Consider the following 20,645-nt stretch of genomic DNA (forward strand, 5'->3'; position numbering starts at 1 on the left):
AGCATGTCCTTGTGGAAAAAGGTGCTTGCATGCAAGAACTGTCCAAAGTGGTAAAATCACACGGTAACTCATATCTGCATCAGAGCCTTGGACAGAAATCAGTGAAGTGTCATATTATTAAATGGTAATGAATCACTTCTGTCACAAAACGTCTTTGGAAAGATCGTGGTCAACTGATAATAAAGCAAAGCATATTTCTTAAAGAGAAAGTCTTCCTCAGTTGTGTACATTTTATTCAACTGTAATTTAATAAAACTCCAAATTAGGAGTTTTATTAACATATAATCTGTATTTGACATATAGATTAAAAGGCAGTTGAAAAGATGCTGTAACTGACACATGAACCCATTAAATAGTAAGCATCTATCCCATGCAAAGAAGCATCCTACTCACTGTACTGCACATCGATTAAAACATTCACTTGAAAACTGTGGTGAAGAAGATGAAAAAGATCACTAAGGTATAAATTACCTGCAAACAGAGCACTGCCGCTGCGGCTGGAGAGCAGTGAACATCACTATCACAGAGTAGTTACGAGGTGGAGCCTTCACAAATCTTCGGAATTTGTCTCCATTCATGCGGATGACAGAGCGCCTTGAGCTCCACTCCATCAGCTGTTCTACCTTCTCAGCCAAAAGATTCTGTAATTGAGGACATGGATGAGGAATGCTTAAGCTTAAACTTCAAGCACTTTGTACCTGTATTCTGCCTTTGCATCCTCAGAGCTACTGTGGATGCAAGCAGGAGGTTAGGGGCACCTCTTATAGCTTACAGCACAATTTATTCTTCTATGTAGACAAGCAGATTTTAAGTCTTTAAAAAAATAACTCGAAGTGGTCTTAAACAGAAAGGATACGCAAAATGAAATCAAACAGGTTGCTACCAAAGGCAAAGGAGACTGACTAAAGACAAGATACCAGTACAGCAATCTTAATTTTCATTAAAAACTGGACACTTTAGAAAATGCAACATTATGTTATACTTACTCTATTTAGTAAAAATTACAGCAGGATATTGTCAGTCACTCAAATATTAAGATGAAAGAAAAATGTAGCTACAAAGAGAGATGAATAGTTATTATGTTCAGAATTTCCTTGCCAGTATGTATCATATTGAACTTAATATAATTTTTATATTCTGCTACAGACAGGAATGTACTGTCTTATAAAGCCATCTAGGCACATTCTGTTATGAGATCAACGTTTTTAGTTCTTTCAAGATTGTGATCCTCACAATATTTTGGCTGAACTGTAAGTCTATAAGAAAAAAAAAAAAAATTGTGTGTGTGTCTTTTCTTTTGCATGAAAGCATTCGCTTTCAAGATTGTGATCCCCACAATATTTTGGCTGAACTGTAAGTGTATAAGAAAAAAAAAAAAATTGCGTGTGTGTGTCTTTTCTTTTGCATGAAAGCATTCCACCACATGAATTTTTTAAAAGCCGGCAATGAGACATATTAGAAGACAGCCCTCAAGTTAAATACATTCAACTAACTATTCCTATGAAAAATCTATTTAGATTTTTTCTTAATCAAGTAAGCCTGATGTTACACATGTTCAGCAGAGACTTTTTAGTCTCCTAAATTACCTAATTTCAGTGAGGTTGCACTGACCATGCTCTAGGTGTATTGCTACACTTACAGCGTATCAGGATCAATGCAACAATCCATCTTGTTTTCAGTCATCAGTTCCCTGCTCAAGGACACTGTGGAAACTGCCTTATCAAATAAGAGCTAAAAAAAAAAGCAGTGGAGAAAACTGGAATATTATGACTTGCACAGAAGGTGGGAAGGACAGAGAGGGGGACAGACAGAAACAGAGACAGAAGGTGCAGAAGGAGCACCGAACAAGACAAACAAAGTTCAGAAAACTGGAAGGTGTGAGACCTCTGATAAAATATGCATGAGTTTGTGAAAGGGTATACACACTGATGGAGGTCCGCTGTGGAAGGGAAGAATAAAATAGTTTAACAAAACATATTGAAATGGGGATGCTCTGAGAAAAGAGAATATGAAGACAGGCAAGACAAGGAAAAAAATCAAATACTGGGAAGGAACAACTGACCAAGGAGACAAGGTGGCTTTTCTAGGAATTTTAAAAAAAACAGAATGAAATAGAAAAAATAGCTCATCTAGTAATATTTTGACAAATCAGTAGGGCTATAAATAAGAGTAGAGATAGATATATGAAAGGAAAGAAAGAGTGAGCTACAAGGTTAAAGGAAATTACATTTTGCCTTTCAGATCTTCCAACTTAAAAATTAGCAGAAGATGTCCCTTGAAGCTCCTTTTAAGGCACAGCTGGTCATTAGAAGTTTGGAGTCGAAAAGCAGCTTTCATCAGTGTAAATCATGAACAATTTAGAGATAGCCACACTTACTTGATCCAATAAAGCCTTTTAAAAAAATCCTTTAGGTTTTCATTCTAATTTTCAGAATTTAGCTGAGATTTGTAATCATAAATGTGAAGGAGAGATTACAACTCTGTTTATCATGAGAATACCAATGAATCAATCAATACTACAGTTTTCCTTCTGCTAAAAGACTTACTATGCTTTTGGTAGTTTTGCTTCGAAAAGTTATTATGTGAATTCCTTTCTTTAAAAAGAATCATAAAGCAGATAACATAAAAATGAAGCATATTCATTTTTAAGATTTCCTTGGATTAGCAGTGCCTGGATTAAATCTTTCTGTTTATTTCTGTTCATTTCATTGACAGAAAACATTTAGAAACAAAAGGCAGAATTTTCTTTACTACCCTAATGGAATAACAGTAAAACTAATAATCTGTTAATACCCAGAAAAGCACTGTTAGAAAAGACGATGATCTATCCCAAATTATTCTTGCCATGAAGGTACTGAAACTGAACATGTCCTCGAGTATTTCTCTTTTACCAGTTACCATCCAAGTACACAAACCATACATAAAACTATCACCAAAGTGAAGCCTCATTAGGATTCTAAACATTTGCAAAAATTGTATTAAGACGCCTCTTTCCACCCCCTGTAGAAACTTTTCTGCCAGAGAATATCTGGAAATAGGAGAAGATGGCTAAATCGGAGCCACTAGACAAAACACATCTAGTAATAAATGAATGAGACACATGAACAATTGTTACTTGTGTCCACCAAACGAGAGATGTTAGCTCTTTTTTTCTCTAGACTGCAAATTTTCTGCTCCTTTCCACTGTCTATACAGGTAAAGACCCTACATTTGTTTAAACCCATTTATTTACAGAATTCCTCTGAACATTTACTAGCTTTATGCTGGCAATTCAAGAGGACTGTTTTAGTTGAAACACTGAAAAAAAAACCCAAACCACAACATAAATCTGAGAAGGGAAATTATTCCTTTAGGAAGAAAATTCCAGTTTTTCTGGTGCAAATAACTACAAAAGGGTCAACAGATAAGAATCTACTGATAAAAAGCATAAAGAGCATTTAAATTAATGGGTGAAGAGGCAGCCATGTATCATTTACTTATTTTCATTAGCTGATGCCCCAAGCAGAACAAAAGAACATGTATGATCTATGTGTGGATACAACATGAATCCTAGTATCTGTAAAACAAACAGAACTACAATATTACTTGCTGTTCCTACACTATTTTGTAACAAGTGAAAATATATGGCACAACAGCATTTTTTTAAAACTAAATAACCCTTAAAAACATAACTGAGAAAATCTGGAATCTGGGAATTTTCTAATGCAACAAGGAAAGTACTTCTTTATTTAGGACAGGGATTTCTCCATAAAGAGATCACCTATGAAAAATATTTTTGCTGCTGGAATAGGGGCAGAGTCATCGTTATTTTGGCCTCAATCCCGTTAAGCAGATGAGCAATCCCCACTGAAATAAGCTGCTTAGGACAGCAATTCTAAATAATTCTGCTTTTGTCCCTATGGCTAGCAAAAGATTTCTCCATTTGCAGTTGTCCATACTGAATCAATAAAAAAGCAAAAGAGTAAAGTTAAAGTTCACTATTATAGAACTAAGTTTCCAGCGATGTGATGAAACAGCTATGACACCTGTCAAAAACGTAGACAAACTGTGACAAGTTATGAAACAGAAGATGCTGGCAGGCCCAGCTTCTGGCATCTGCATCTGAAGCAACTCCCCATTAAGGATTGCTTCCCAGTGATCCCCCGTATCTCCTCTCTGCTTCTTAACCCAGCAGAGCTTGGTATCTACAAGCCTTCTCTTTTGTACTCTGTGACTAGAAGATTAGCTGCTCAAAACACAGCTTTATTTGTTCACTCTCCCAAGACATTCACTCTCTACAAGACAAAGCATAAACAACAATAACAGCCACCCTGTATACACACATTTTGCCTCACTTGACTGTTAATCTTTCTTGGCCAGATTTTCTGAATTTCTTTTGGCCCAAATAAAGCCATATCTCTCTGGGGAAAAAACAAAGCAAAACCGAAACACCACCCAGATTTTCCTAAATGCTGCCTGCTCCGTCTGTCCAATAGATGCACTGACATTTTCAAGACAAGCCTCTTATTTTTAAAACAAAACAAAACAAACTTACAATTTAAATACTTGATTCAGATTTGTTGATCTAGGAAACACATGTCATAGCAAAATAGCAGGAGTATGGCAAAGGGAAGTTTCTCCTTGGTTCTCACAAAGTTATATGATAAAGACAATCTGATAAAAACATATTTATGATGGGTTTACATTACTGGAAATGTATTTTGATTTAAGTTTCTTCTTTAGACCTCCTTTCATTTACTTTGCCTTCAGTCAGAGCAACATCACACAGGTAACGTAAGGCATTAAAAGGCTATTTAAAAAAGTAAAGAACAGAGTCTCAGCAATACTACTCAATGCTTCAGTGTTGAAACCAGCCTCCTTTCATTTGAAACACTGGCTCTACCAATTTGCTTCTTCCAGGTTTCAGAAGAGGTTTCACATCTTTCTGATGTAAGAGGGTGTCTCCTGAACACTACTAGACATGTGAACATGGAAGTCCTCAGCTCGAGAAAGGTGGGGTCAAGATCTGTAAGACAAGATACCAGTACTAGGAAAAGTCCTCAAAAAAAAGTAGGCAGGGACTCAATCTACTGTTGACTATTAGTAAGGCTGAGGCATTGGTTGTTACTATCAAGCCATTCCCCTTTTGTGGTGAAAAATTCAAATTCAGTCCAGTAGCTCAAATGTCACAGTTTCTGTAGTGAAAGAAAAAAGCAAGGAGTTTCTAATTAATGGTTTGATACTATATTTGCTACTGGAGGTAAATTAACTACAGATTTTGTTGAGTGTTTCTTCAATTATGATGTTGCAAATAAAAAAATTGAGGTGGCTTGACTTCCACGTTTCTTTTATGTGTATCTTACCAAAACCAGCTAACCCTTGATGAAGACTCTGCTTTGTTCACTTAGGTGCATCAAACCCCAAGAAATGTTAGCTTTGTAGGTAATTATTTCAGGACAGCATTCATTGTAAAAAAAAAAAAAAAAAGGTTGCACTGATAAGGCATGTAAAGTATCTCAGAAGTTGCTCAATCTGATGTATATAGCTTAAAATCCAATTTGTTTTTACAGTCTTTTTTTTTTAGTCTGTAGTTACACTAAGAATAATAGTATAGAGAAACTAACTGTGCTAATAAATGCATTTCAGCAGTATGTTGTAAGAATAGTTAAAAAACTGTCTAACAAACATTCACAGGTATGTAATTACTGCCTCCATTACATTGATGGCAGAAAGACAATGGAATTAACATTCAAAGTGTTGTTACAGCCTATTTAAATTGACATTCCTCTGTTGCCCCTTGTTCACCTGATGCCTGCATATAAATGTAATTTACACTACCAATATATCAGTATCCTTCAACTTCTCAAAAATAGGGTTATCATTCATAAACCTTGACAAACAATACTTGCATATACTCAGGTAACTTTATGTACTTCTATCATTCCCCACACACTAAAATGGGAGCAGATAGATGACTACTTTCCTGCACAAGCCTTCTAAACAAGACCTCACATGGCTCATGGACTTGAAGGTGCTAAAGAAGAGCAATTTCTTTCGTCTGTCTAGATCTTCACTCTTAACTCCAGCACTTCCTAGGTTATTCTGCAAGTTGGCAAAAATTTAAAACCTATTTCACTTCTATCAAAGTTTATTCCTCTTCAAAGTAAGACATGCAGCATCAGTAGCTTTATCCAAAACATTTATTCCCTGGTTTGAACTTGTCTATAATCAGGAATAGAAACAATTACATTGTTAAAGGTAATTTCTTGATTCACAACACAAGAAACCCCAGTTCTAACTGAGAACTCCAAGATTAAGCATCTAGATATTCCAGCGAGCAACATACTTTCCTGCAGCAGAAATTAGCAACATTTACATCAAATTCTAGAGGGACCGGAAGCACAGTACAATCTGTTCTATAAGTCATAAGGTTATAAACTAATTCCTCTATTGAGAATGGCTGTATCAGTACTGCAAATTTTCTTTCCCTGTCCTCCTCTCCTCTGCAGTTTTTCATGATCTTTCAAAAGGCATTTTTTAATTTTTCTATGATTCTATGATTCTATGATTCTATGATTGACTATTAGTAAGGCTGAGGCATTGGTTGTTACTATCAAGCCATTCCCCTTTTGTGGTGAAAAATTCAAATTCAGTCCAGTAGCTCAAATGTCACAGTTTCTGTAGTGAAAGAAAAAAGCAAGGAGTTTCTAATTAATGGTTTGATACTATATTTGCTACTGGAGGTAAATTAACTACAGATTTTGTTGAGTGTTTCTTCAATTATGATGTTGCAAATAAAAAAATTGAGGTGGCTTGACTTCCACGTTTCTTTTATGTGTATCTTACCAAAACCAGCTAACCCTTGATGAAGACTCTGCTTTGTTCACTTAGGTGCATCAAACCCCAAGAAATGTTAGCTTTGTAGGTAATTATTTCAGGACAGCATTCATTGTAAAAAAAAAAAAAAAAAGGTTGCACTGATAAGGCATGTAAAGTATCTCAGAAGTTGCTCAATCTGATGTATATAGCTTAAAATCCAATTTGTTTTTACAGTCTTTTTTTTTTAGTCTGTAGTTACACTAAGAATAATAGTATAGAGAAACTAACTGTGCTAATAAATGCATTTCAGCAGTATGTTGTAAGAATAGTTAAAAAACTGTCTAACAAACATTCACAGGTATGTAATTACTGCCTCCATTACATTGATGGCAGAAAGACAATGGAATTAACATTCAAAGTGTTGTTACAGCCTATTTAAATTGACATTCCTCTGTTGCCCCTTGTTCACCTGATGCCTGCATATAAATGTAATTTACACTACCAATATATCAGTATCCTTCAACTTCTCAAAAATAGGGTTATCATTCATAAACCTTGACAAACAATACTTGCATATACTCAGGTAACTTTATGTACTTCTATCATTCCCCACACACTAAAATGGGAGCAGATAGATGACTACTTTCCTGCACAAGCCTTCTAAACAAGACCTCACATGGCTCATGGACTTGAAGGTGCTAAAGAAGAGCAATTTCTTTCGTCTGTCTAGATCTTCACTCTTATCTCCAGCACTTCCTAGGTTATTCTGCAAGTTGGCAAAAATTTAAAACCTATTTCACTTCTATCAAAGTTTATTCCTCTTCAAAGTAAGACATGCAGCATCAGTAGCTTTATCCAAAACATTTATTCCCTGGTTTGAACTTGTCTATAATCAGGAATAGAAACAATTACATTGTTAAAGGTAATTTCTTGATTCACAACACAAGAAACCCCAGTTCTAACTGAGAACTCCAAGATTAAGCATCTAGATATTCCAGCGAGCAACATACTTTCCTGCAGCAGAAATTAGCAACATTTACATCAAATTCTAGAGGGACCGGAAGCACAGTACAATCTGTTCTATAAGTCATAAGGTTATAAACTAATTCCTCTATTGAGAATGGCTGTATCAGTACTGCAAATTTTCTTTCCCTGTCCTCCTCTCCTCTGCAGTTTTTCATGATCTTTCAAAAGGCATTTTTTAATTTAAAAAAAAAAAAAAAGAGCATGAGTTAATGCAAATATTACTAACCAGAAATCTGTTAAGATACTTTTCTCCCTTTCAAATAATTTATTTATTTACAAAAAGCCATTGCCTGAAAATAATTGAGAAGTCACGTAAACTGGCACAGTATGACTGACTTGGTATTATGCTCCATTGACATGAAGTCATTTAGCTGTGACTGAGGATTTGTCTCTTGGAATCAGACACTGATTTTCATCTTTATGCAAAATAGCCTACATTTTGTGGTACTAAGCCTAAAAATGCCCTTTTAAGGTTGAGTAGATAAATGAACTCAAAACTAAAAGTACTAAGGGTCTTTTATTTTAGCCCACAAGTTGCTCTATTAGCAATTTAAGAAAAATCTGGTTGATTTCCCATTACACAGAGCTGTCATTTTCTGGTCATTATACAAGAAAGTAATAACATTAATATTTTTTTCCACTGTAGAAAACACAAGATAGAAAGTAACTTGCATAATGGTTTACATGGACGTATTTTGTCCAGTTGATTTTAAAAAGATCCTTAATTTCCATGGCATACAATCCAAAAATTACAATTTCTTTCAAAATATAGGAAAATCATCCTTTTTTGTAATTAATAATTTTCAAAATTTTCACAATGTCATAAATTTTTTTTAAAGAACATAAAGTTCAGCTAATTTAAATAAAGTCTGTAAAGTCAACAATATTAATTAGAGTAGGATTCAAAAAAAAAAAAAAAGAGCATGAGTTAATGCAAATATTACTAACCAGAAATCTGTTAAGATACTTTTCTCCCTTTCAAATAATTTATTTATTTACAAAAAGCCATTGCCTGAAAATAATTGAGAAGTCACGTAAACTGGCACAGTATGACTGACTTGGTATTATGCTCCATTGACATGAAGTCATTTAGCTGTGACTGAGGATTTGTCTCTTGGAATCAGACACTGATTTTCATCTTTATGCAAAATAGCCTACATTTTGTGGTACTAAGCCTAAAAATGCCCTTTTAAGGTTGAGTAGATAAATGAACTCAAAACTAAAAGTACTAAGGGTCTTTTATTTTAGCCCACAAGTTGCTCTATTAGCAATTTAAGAAAAATCTGGTTGATTTCCCATTACACAGAGCTGTCATTTTCTGGTCATTATACAAGAAAGTAATAACATTAATATTTTTTTCCACTGTAGAAAACACAAGATAGAAAGTAACTTGCATAATGGTTTACATGGACGTATTTTGTCCAGTTGATTTTAAAAAGATCCTTAATTTCCATGGCATACAATCCATAAATTACAATTTCTTTCAAAATATAGGAAAATCATCCTTTTTTGTAATTAATAATTTTCAAAATTTTCACAATGTCATAAATTTTTTTTAAAGAACATAAAGTTCAGCTAATTTAAATAAAGTCTGTAAAGTCAACAATATTAATTAGAGTAGGATTCTACTACTGTAAACAAGAACACTGTTTACTTCAGCAAAGAGAATCCTTAATGTACTGCGTTAAACAAACCCAAGTTAAACTGTTTAAGAGTTTACAGAAGTAGGCCTAGGTAAGATGCTTTATACAACTATAGACTTTTACCCTACTGTTTTACTTTTTTTTTTTTTTTAAACAAGCATGGAAATAATTAAAAACATAATGAGAAATATCAAAAGGATGAATTATGAATTAGAGAAAAGATACTACAACAAAAGCGTCAGCTAAACCTCAAAGTACATTCTGCGTAGGTCACCTTTACAGTGAAAGGATATTAGCCTCAGGAGAGCATAATATAGGACAACCAGGATGATTCCAAGAGTACTTGTTATACAGAAATGCTAAAAAAGTTCCATTTATTCTCAGGGGAAAACACTTCAGGGTGATCTAGCAAAAATATTGCAGAAGTTCTTGATTAAAAGATGGGAAAAAACCCTCAGCAAAATATTAAAACGGTGGAAAAAAATATTAAAAACTAACACCATTCTGTACAGATATTTCAATTCAATAGTAAGATAGTCAACCTCCCAATTCTAAATTACTACATTTTTTCAGTATTCAGAACCTTCAGATTCCTGAGAAGTGGATATGACCATACCTTTTAGAGTGCCGAGTTTATGATTTTTAAGCAGATACAAGTTAATTCTATGCACAATTATTATTTCACCAATAAAAACTCTTTCTAAATCGAGGAACATATCTCTCAGTTACAGATTATCAAAGTACGTGTGACATTAATAGAGTCATTCAGCCTGCCATTTTCAAATATTTCCGAGTTTTAGGTAAAACTAAACTTAGCTAAGACAGCCTTTTAAACTAATTGCTCTTTATATTGCCATTCTGAGTTTCCAAAATTCTTCCACACATCCCCCAAGATTTTCTTATTAAGTTCAGCTTGCTGTAATACTCACTGCACAGCTTTCAGCAGCCTGACTGAATTTACAGTGTGAGAATTATGATTTAACTGCTGAAAGCCATTCAAGAAATATTATATACTTTGTGTACCTCTCCCTTCCTACAAAGAATATTGACTCCCCTGACACATTATTAACATTGTACTTATTTTTTAATTTATTTTAAACTTTTGATGCCATTCTTTTTCCTTCACTTCTTTATTGTTTGCTGAAATCAGCAGGCAGCCTTATTTAAACTACCTAGATCATTTGAAGAAATGGCATTTCTCTACTAAAAGTAAAGGCTCGATAGTACAGAAAGTACTATCAGCCATTTCTGCTTTTTTTCCCCCCAAATGTCATTTTTCTGTTGTTTTCTAAGGCTAGAGTCCAAAGCATCTCTGAATACATGAAAGTGAGGTCTCCCTTCAATTATATTCCTTTTTGCACTACTTGTGAAGGTAAGGTGAACATTTCTCCAAACAGTACCACATAACCAACTGATCCCCGTGTCCTGGTTTCAGCTGGGATAGAGTTAATTTTCTTCCTAGTAGCTAGCATAGTGCCATGTTTTGGATTTAGTACTAGAAGAATGTTGATAACACACTGATGTTTTGGTTGTTGCTGGGTAGTGCTTAGACTGGCCAAGGACTTTTTTGAGCTTCTCCTGCTCAGCCAGGTGCATAACAAGCTGGGAGGGAGCACAGCTAGGACAGCTGACCCAAACTGGCCAAAGAGCTATTTCATATCATACAACATCATGCTCGGGGGAGTTGGTCGGTCGGTCGGGGTGGGGGCGGGGGGGGGAGAGTGATGGCGGCTCGGGGAGAGTGATGGCAGCTCCGGACAGGCTGGGCATCAATCAGCAGGTGGTGAGCAATTGCATCGTGCATCACTTGTTTTATATATTCTGTATATTCTCTTACCATTATTATTATTACTATTGTTATTCCTCTTTCTTATTAAACTGTCTCTATGTAAACCCACAGGTCTTACTTTTTTTTTCCGATTCTCTCCCCCATCCCACTGAGGGAGGGGGAGAGTGAGCGAGCAGCTGCGTGGTGCTTAGTTGCCAGCTGGGTTAAGCCACGACACCCTGTCAAGTTTATTGTAAATTATTTTGTTCAGCTGAATATCTTCAATGGAAGAGATTTATTTTAAAAAAAAAAAAAAAAAAAAAAAAAAAGCATAACAAAAAAAGCCATAAGAACCTGGTAATCCAGGACCAGGTTGCTCATACACTAAATAGTTTTGTACGTATCAGAGCAGGTTGCCCTCAAGTACTGTGCTACCACTGAAGAATTACACAGCAATCAAGCCAGACAACCAAACTACGGGTAATGTTAAAAAAGAACTTTCTTCCTCTGCTTCAATTTTCTGAGTTATTTCAAGCACCAGGTTAAAATACAGATGCTGTAGTTTCAATCACTGAAAGTACAGAATAGATGACTACACTGCCACAATGAAAACAAGTTTTATTTAAAAAAAGCTTATGAACTGCTAGCTATGGGAAAAGCATCAAGACTTTAAAGTGAATTAAGATTATAAAAGAAGACTGGGAAGGGCCAGGAGCATGTCCTGTTAAAAGAAAGAATGCCAAGAACAAATTAATTCAACAACCATTTAAAATTTAAAATGCATAGGTAATACAATACCAATCAGAGATGCTTTGGTTCCATAAATGAGTGAAAACACACTGCAATGAAGAGGAATGAAAGGGCAGAAATTAAATTGTTATAAGGGCACTTAAGCACTGTTTGGTAATCAGAAATACAACTGCTTGAACAGTGATGCAATGAGACCTCAATCAAACATACTGAAATAATTTTGACAGAATCCTCTTAAGAATAATGAGTGAAAAAATTATTTATTTTTTTTCAAATGGCTCCATCAAGGAATATAACAGTACTTTGCCTCACTTTATATAGTAGACAGTTAAAATGAGCATATATAACATAAAAGAATTTTAGAGGAAGCCAAGTGACCTTTAACTAAATCAACAAATCATCAGAGTTCTTATGAATAAGTTGCTCCAGACAAGCATAGAAAGACCAGTTAAGTTGATCTAGAGGCCACATAAAGCATCTAGTTGAAAAACACTCTGCATATGAGCACTCTGGCTACTACATCTCCCAAAACTTAAAAAAATACAAAACAAAGCAAAGAAACCAAGACCCCATAGGCAGATGTCATGGATTTATTTTTTGGTATTACCAAGAAGATTCTTCTCAAAGACCTGTTCCTTATTGGCACCTTCATTATAAGTGAGAAAGGTTGCCTTGCTGATTAGCACACTGGGAAACTAAAAAACAGAATTGACTTTCTAATCTGCTTCTTCACAGCAACTGAATAATAAGTGAATTAGAAGACTAATGGCAAAGGAAAGATGCAGTGGTGATAAGCAATAACCACTTTCTCATGACAAGCCCATTAGGTACTTTCTGAAATAAGATATCTAACTATGCACAAACTAGCCTATGTACAACTAAGAATTTCAAAGGTTATAATAAAAAAATTGCAGGCAAAATAGTTACCAATCTTTAGAGTGGAAAAAGTTATTATTATTACCAAAGACGTTGAAACATCTTCTAACTACATACCACAGATACAAGTTTTCATTTCTTCTTAAAATTCCAGGTGTTTTTCATGTTCTACCCATAAACCCAAGTACCCATAGGATTAAACCTGTTAGGTACAAACATGGTAGAAAAAAAAGAAACATTACATAAAGTATCATTACTATTGTCACTACACAAAAATGATAGCTCTTACATCTGCTAAATCTGGAGTTGTTAGGGTTAAAAATAACTGCAAATTTTCCACAAAAAATACAATATTATTCTTTTGCTAAAGAGGAAAATACCAATTTCAAGACCTAAACAAGTCAAGAAATATTAAACTTCAATTCTGGAATAGACCAGGTACAGACGGCTGGTTATTCTGCATCTACAGTTTAGGAAAACAGAAAAAATACTTGTGCTTTTGGAGTGTAGGGTGTTTAAAGATAAAAAAGAAAGGGAAAGAAAAAAAAATATTTGGCAGCTTGGTTTTTGTGGTTGATTTTAAGGAGTTTATTGACGTAGAATAATGAAAAATATAAAAGGAGAAAGTAAGCATGAGTATAAAATTTGATGTTCCACAGACCTATCCTAGAGTTTTGCTTTCAAAGCCATTAGAACAGTAAGTCTGCAAAGCACTTTCCCCAGGTTTTTTTTCAGCTGAAGAGACATCACTGTTCCTGATTACTTAAAGGCATTCAGATATATACTGAAGTCCTCTGTATATCCCAAGTCCATTGCCATAGGACATAGAAGAGGCTGTACCAGCTCAGGACAAAAGTCAGCCTAGTCCATATCCAATAATAGTCTCCTACAAAACATTGCAGGAACTGAGCAAACATATTATATATCCTAGTATATATTCTCCTGGCCCTCACCACTCACATCGCAGGGGCATCCTGAGGTAGAAAACGCTATCTCTGTATTTAAAATAACTCCATGAAGGATAAACACTGAAAAATTACTGAAGTCAAAGGCTGCATTATCTTTAAAGAACACATCCATTCATATGTGAATAAAATTTATGAAGCTTCTTGTCTTGGTTTGCAGCTAGCTGAAAAGACGCACTACAGCCAATTCAACTTATTATTTCACATTTAAATATTCTAGTTTTAAAACCTGCATTCTTTAAGGTCAATATTAGCACAGTAGTTAGCCATGCCACCTTCCAGTACCCCACTTTCAACTCCCATTCAACCTAGTTTTTAAAATCACCATGGGGAAAACAAAAATCCACCTCAGAAACCTTACTGTACAGCCTGAGGAATCTGCAGAAACAGTTTCCCTGCAAATGGTTTGTCTTTATGACTATGAAGGTCTTCAGTACTGCAGTTTCTCCCATGTAACCCTAAGACAGCCACTTCCCTGGTTCCCTCACAAATGCTACACCATTTGCCATGATAATGAACTAGCAAAGTTAGCTACCCAACAGATCCAGACAGAAAGTGAAAACAAATCACTTCAGTTCAAAGCCAGGATACATTGCCATTATTATTTTTTACAATAGCACAATAGCTAGCAGTCATATCTTCCTATTGGAAGGAAAACCCAAGAAAACTGAAGAAGTAACTGACCAAAAAGCACAGAACAGTTCTGATCTATTTGTTTGTCAATTTAACATTACAAATTCATTTACAAATATGACTTAAGAGGTGAGTTAACTAACTAGTCAAAGATCAAGTGAGGAAAATATCTTTTATAAGCTTACTCTACTTTAGGGCACAAGAGGGTGGTACTTTTCATAGATTAACAATAAGTGCCATTGAGAGGAAGAGGGCAGAGGCCTAAAAAAAATTATAAGATCTGATAAATAAATGCAAAGCACATCAATATGTTTAACAAAAAAAAAAAATGGTGAATATACATTGAACATAAATTACCTCATTACAAGGAAAAATGCCTATCAGGAACATTCACACTGGTTGCACCACTTTAAATATAGTAAGTTAGGGATGTTTTAATCATTGAAACTTCTTACAGTCTTAAAAAGATGTCGGAGAAAAAGTATATACCACTTACCACCTCGTTCCAATTTTAGTCTAGCACAATTTACACTCCATGTTGTTCAAGGGAGTCAGGGTTTCATTTTTCATGAACTAGACACAAAACCCCACATTTCCCACAGAAATGTACTATTCATTTTGAAAAAATTTCCTTCCCCCTTGGGGGGAGGAGAAGAAAGATTAGTATTAGCATTGTGTATGTGCACATAGCTAAATAAGATTCTCAACTTACACAATTAATTTTTTCCCCCTTTATATTTAGAAGAAAACAATTATGGAAAAAACCTCTCATTCCGACAAGCCTAGAGATGAAATGTAAAGTAACAGGAATTACATTCAGATTTAAGAAATCCACTGCAGACACTTCAACTCCTACCCACATATTTTCAGTGAAATAATACATCAGTGACCACAGGGAGGAGAAAGCATCACCAGAAATTAGATGCAATTACTGTCCTAATCCCTACAGACACAAAGACAGAGAATACACTTTATCTCCATTTGACAGAAACCTTTCCTTTTACAAGAACACCACATGATTTGCTATAAACTTTTAGGTCTGAATCACATTTAAAAATAAGTACATGAGGCATTACTTTACAATTTACTTTCCTGGTACATAAGTACTTATCTCCCACTCCAAGAATGTAGTTCAACTGAATTGAATTTACTCTGCAAAACAGTATAATTCTAATAATGAAAACATTTATAAAATGCGTAAAATTATGAAATGTATATAGGACACAATAAATATAAAAATTTTAAAAATGTAGTTAAATATTCTGCACTATATATACACCTGGAGTTACATACGCAGGACTGAAACTGGATGAATATTAATCCACCATACAAATATGTTGCTTTATATACACAATCCAAATAGCATTCTGACTTGACTGAAATCATCCGATTGCCTAACTGAACTGACACGTTGTTAGCTTGGCTGACTGGGTTTGGCCAAATATCCAGTAATTTAGTGGTTTGTGGTACAAGGTGGGAAGAGATGCTTAATACTTTTCTGAAAAAATACCGCTTTGCCAAAAACTATGCAAACATATGGTTCAAAAGACACATAAGAGTACAGAAATGCCAGTATTTAAAGTTTCCATAAAACAGAACAGGCAGGGCTTGGGGGCCAGATGGGTTTTTACCAGTTCTTTGTAAAAGGGGGTGGGGAGAAGTAATCTGTAGTGTGACTAAGTCACTTCGCATATACAGTTGTCTTCAGGATAAATTACTAGAATCTGTAACGCTAAAATAAAACATCATATTTATACAAAAACAAATACCCTGTTGGAGGCACGTAACAGTTTCCTCTTGAAAAAAATACAGTTAACACAGGAGAAAAATTTACTCTCCTGCTACTTCTAAACAGCATTTAAACAGACCGACAGGCAGAAGTAACAAGATTCAAATAAAGCCGTGTTCAGATAATTAAAACTGCAAATTTTAACACAAGAAATTTTAGGAAAGGGTATATTTTAAAAAGAGTAATGCAAAAAGCTGTATTCCAGAGGCAAGGCAATGCTTTCACAGAGGCTGCAGGTTTTAAAAGGAAAGTTGTGCTGGAGAGAATTCAGTTCCTGAATCAACTGTAGAAGCCACTTAGAGCAAGTTCCATTACCTGCTGATCTTTCCTCATAGGCCATACTACCTTTAACAGCTCCTTTTTCTCTTTTCCCCTTTTCCACCACTCACTGACATGAAAGTACCCACTTTTCCCATGGAAACTAATGAGAAGAAAGGACTACTGACTTGCTGCCAGCAGATCAGGCCACCAGAATTGTAACTGGAGCACAGAGAATGTAAAAGATTCAGAAAACCATGGAATCTCTTCTTCTAGGAAGAGGAGATCCAGAAGATCTCCTAAAAGGATCAACAACAACAGAGGGAAGAAAGCATATCTGGAAAATGGGTGAGATGGTCTAAGCATAAAGGATGCAAGCTTCTGCCATACCCAGAGCATATGGTTGAACAGTATACATATGTGCTATAAAGGTTAAGACACAAGAAATTACATTCAAGGCCTTAAACAAAAGCCTGTAAAAGAATCCATGGTAGCTGTATTGAATTCCAATTGAACACACCTTTTAAACTCCAGAACCATGTATTTCTTCTTCCAATATTACACTGATAAAGAATTTATAGACCAAATTATGTTGGCCAGGGTACAAGCATGATATTGTTGGTTTCATTTATGCTCTTAATGAATTTTGTGCAATGAATTATTATTTTGGTATCATTGTTATTTATGTAATCAGAGTGCTAAGAAATCCTAGTGAAGGAGCAGAATTTAATTGCGTGAGGTACTGGAGAAGCACATAACCGAGAGTTCCTGTCGGTAAGAATTTGGAAGCTACAAATCAAGGAAGATAAAGCAGATCTCATTTGTTTATTTATGTATGTCTGCACATAGAACACAAGAGACCAATGAAGACCATGGGTTCACATGATCCACAGTTGCTTTGCCACATTTATTGTCTAGCCACTGTCAAGGTTTTAGAACCTTAACAGCAAAACAGACTTCAAGAGGGATTTAAAAGAACAGGAGTCTTTGCAATGCTTTGTGAGGTGCTGTTTTGATAGGAAAATATTAATAAATTTCATCGAGAGATACCTGGTTTTAAGATTTAAATGAATAGACAACAAAGACAGACACTGCAGGATAATGAAGAGTAGGAAGTTGGAAAAAATTCGCTTATGCACAAAAAGAGTAAAGTAAAATATCTTTGGTAATTTTTGTTTGCTATCCATAGTTGCAGAAATAAATGGTATGTAATTTGTCACAAATATTGAAGAACCAGGGCTAGAATACAAACACAAGACAGATGTGGTAAGTAAAACACTGTCATTTTCGTAAGTTTTCAAAGCAGCCGTTGCTTTAATATTCATTAACTGTAGAGACCCTTTATTTTATCCCTGAAGCCCTAATTATTGTGAACCCACACTGTCATCTACATTTTTTTGCAAGACTGCATCTTCTCCCTTTTTAGAAAACTTAATTAAATCTTTAATAAGCCAGTATAAATGTAAAGGATGTGGAACACAAAATATCACCTTATGCATATTTATTAAATTTCTGCAAACCCTAAAGCATTTCTCCCCAAATTAATGGTATGGAAAAAACCTGATTTCAGTTTACCTGCTAATTTCTTTCCTTGCAATAATTCCATCTGTTAGTTATCATGACAGGGACCTTACTACTAAATACTGTCTGGATGTAGTCTCCAGAACTTGTATCAACCCTACAGCCTAAACCACAGATGATCACTTCCTCAGGTAATTGATTAAAATAATGCTGTTCTAATCATTCTGTGAAATTAAGCGTGAAATCTACCCACCCTCAGCAAGTGGACAGCCTTGTTTTCATATTCTTGCTCAAACACTAGCATATAAAGTAGCCTAAGATCATCAGAAAAGTTAGCAATGACATTCAAGTGGTATTACCTCCATACAGATATGAAATCTCATGTTGAAATGGTGATAGCATAAGAGCAATTTCTAAAACTACTTAATCCAATACATTTACTTCAGGTAATTCATTAGACCTCTTCTGACAAGCCAAGATGGTAAGATATAAGATATGACAGATCACAGAACTGAATACTGATGGCTGCATACATGCAAGTAATCTTGTCCTAACAGCAAATGTTACTTTCACGTAATACTACCATATTCAAGCCATCCGGGGGACAGAGGAGGATGGAGAGGCAGAGAGGACAAACCAACACTGAAATGTTCTAAAGAAGTGGAAAACTGCACTGTTTTTGGAGAAATTACATTAACTTCGAAAAAAAATAAAATCTTAATTCCAACTCTGAGGCTTGTGATGAAAACCCTGCAAATGAATTGATTGATTAGACGTCAGCATGCTGTTGATTTCCTCGGGTTGTGGAAAATTCAACAGCTATGAAAGCATGACTTGCTTAATTCATCTAGTCTGACTTTGAGATCTACAAATGGCATTTAGAATGTCAGCACTTAATTTCAGTGCTGAGTACTCCGATAAAAACATTCAGCTAATATTCTAACAAACTGCATCCAACAAACTTTCAAATATCCAAACCTCAATGATTAATAAGACAGCAGTATATCTAGTTTGTCACTCTGCAATGCAGTTATGCTTTGTTGATACAAGTACGTGGCATAGAGAAAGATGACACAGCATACAAAATGAACTGCAAAACAAAAATCAGTTACAGCAATTGTGTTCATTAGCGGTAGTTTTCATAGCTTAAGCCAAAAAGAAGTGTTACAATTGTTAAATCTGAACAACAAAAAATAAAAAATCAAATCCCCAAGTAAATTAACCAGAAATTAATGAAATATCTTGCAATACAAAATTTGTACCTAATCTCCTACCTCACTTTGCCTAAGCTTCAGCTTTCATCTGTCAAACCAAATATAAAATCTTCAGATAGAAGAGAGACACATTTCCTAACAGATCTGTCTTCATATAGGTAGTTTTAGATTTTGGTCAAGGCCATCCTTAATGTTTGGTTTTAGCCAAGGACTGAATTCAAACCTTTCCCTTCCAGGCAAATTATAAATATTTGTTATAACATTTCCCTAAATACTTCATTATTTGTTAAATGTATTCTTCAGCACCGATATTTGAACTGACTGTAATACCCTATCAATGGTCTCCTCCATGTCAGTACTATGTGCATATGCAATAATGTCATCAGGTAATGATTTCCTCAATTGTTTATTTGGAAATCACACTCGCCCTCTCCCCAACAGCTTAGAATTGCTATTCACTTTCAAATGGCTGCCATTATTCCCACATCACCACAGTATTCCAGAACCATCTTGTAGAACTGACCTTCACACTTTGTTCCCAGTCACACAGAGCAATCAGGTGGGTGAATTCAACATACAGTAGTACTGCCCCATTAGTTTTTAATCACAGGAAATAACCTATGTCATGTATAAACCTACTTGTCTCTCTTCAAATGACTGATGGAAGATGACCAATATATTAGACTGAAAAAAGACTTCTAGAATCATCTCATTCAAAACAGTCATGTGAAATTAGCATTTCTTCTTCTTAGCTACTTCAAGATTTAATGACCTAGGGAGCCTACCACTCACCACAGCACCATCTCTTCTATCAACATGTAATGTAGATTCAATTACAATGCTTTCCAAAAATTGTATGTTCTTGATACTTATTGCTTCTACAATTTTAGCCATGAGTGCCATGAATGTTGAGTTGGACTGTTGAGTTGGACCATCTAATTTGTAATGTTCTTGGTGCTTCATTTGATCTGTTTTCATGGTGGAAATTTTACATGTGGAATGATAATTTGTGTTCTATGGCTCAGATAGTCAGCATCTTTCCTCTGGATGTGTAAGACCTATTCCATATGGGTTTTTTTCTACTCCAAGTTTTCATCTTTAATAAAAAATACACTATAGAGAGCTACTTCTTCAAAATAGTAACAAAAATGAGCTTTCATTAAGGCAGGTTCAGAGATAAATTATGATTTGGGACAAGGTTCTCCCATTCAAAACGTAAAACGATTTTGTGATGTTGCTAATGTAAACTGCTGTTATATGATCATGGGTTTAGTTCAATTTTTCAAGAAAAACTGCTAACGTACTTCAAAAGCAGTCAGGTTTTATACTGGGTCGATCTCTATCACAAGTTCATTCCACATTCAAAGGACTACCATGCAAAGTACTATCTCGTGCCCTCACACA

The 20,645-nt window shown here is 35.0% G+C and overlaps 1 protein-coding gene across 1 annotated transcript in view; it reads right to left on the bottom strand.

Moving 5' to 3' along the window:
- Window positions 1-20,219, bottom strand: part of TUSC3 (tumor suppressor candidate 3) — a 99,450-nt gene extending 79,231 nt beyond the window's left edge. Inside the window, exons 1-2 of the mRNA XM_035897732.1 lie at window positions 20,034-20,219; window positions 472-641 (exon numbers count right to left, since the gene is read on the bottom strand). Coding sequence (XP_035753625.1) covers window positions 472-641; window positions 20,034-20,219 — 356 coding nt within the window. The remainder of the gene's footprint in view (window positions 1-471; window positions 642-20,033) is intronic.
- Window positions 20,220-20,645: the final 426 nt, after the last annotated feature.

The sequence above is a fragment of the Egretta garzetta genome, unplaced genomic scaffold (assembly GCF_000687185.1).
Source record: "Egretta garzetta isolate BGI_Z169 unplaced genomic scaffold, ASM68718v1 scaffold46, whole genome shotgun sequence".
Lineage (NCBI taxonomy): Eukaryota > Metazoa > Chordata > Aves > Pelecaniformes > Ardeidae > Egretta > Egretta garzetta.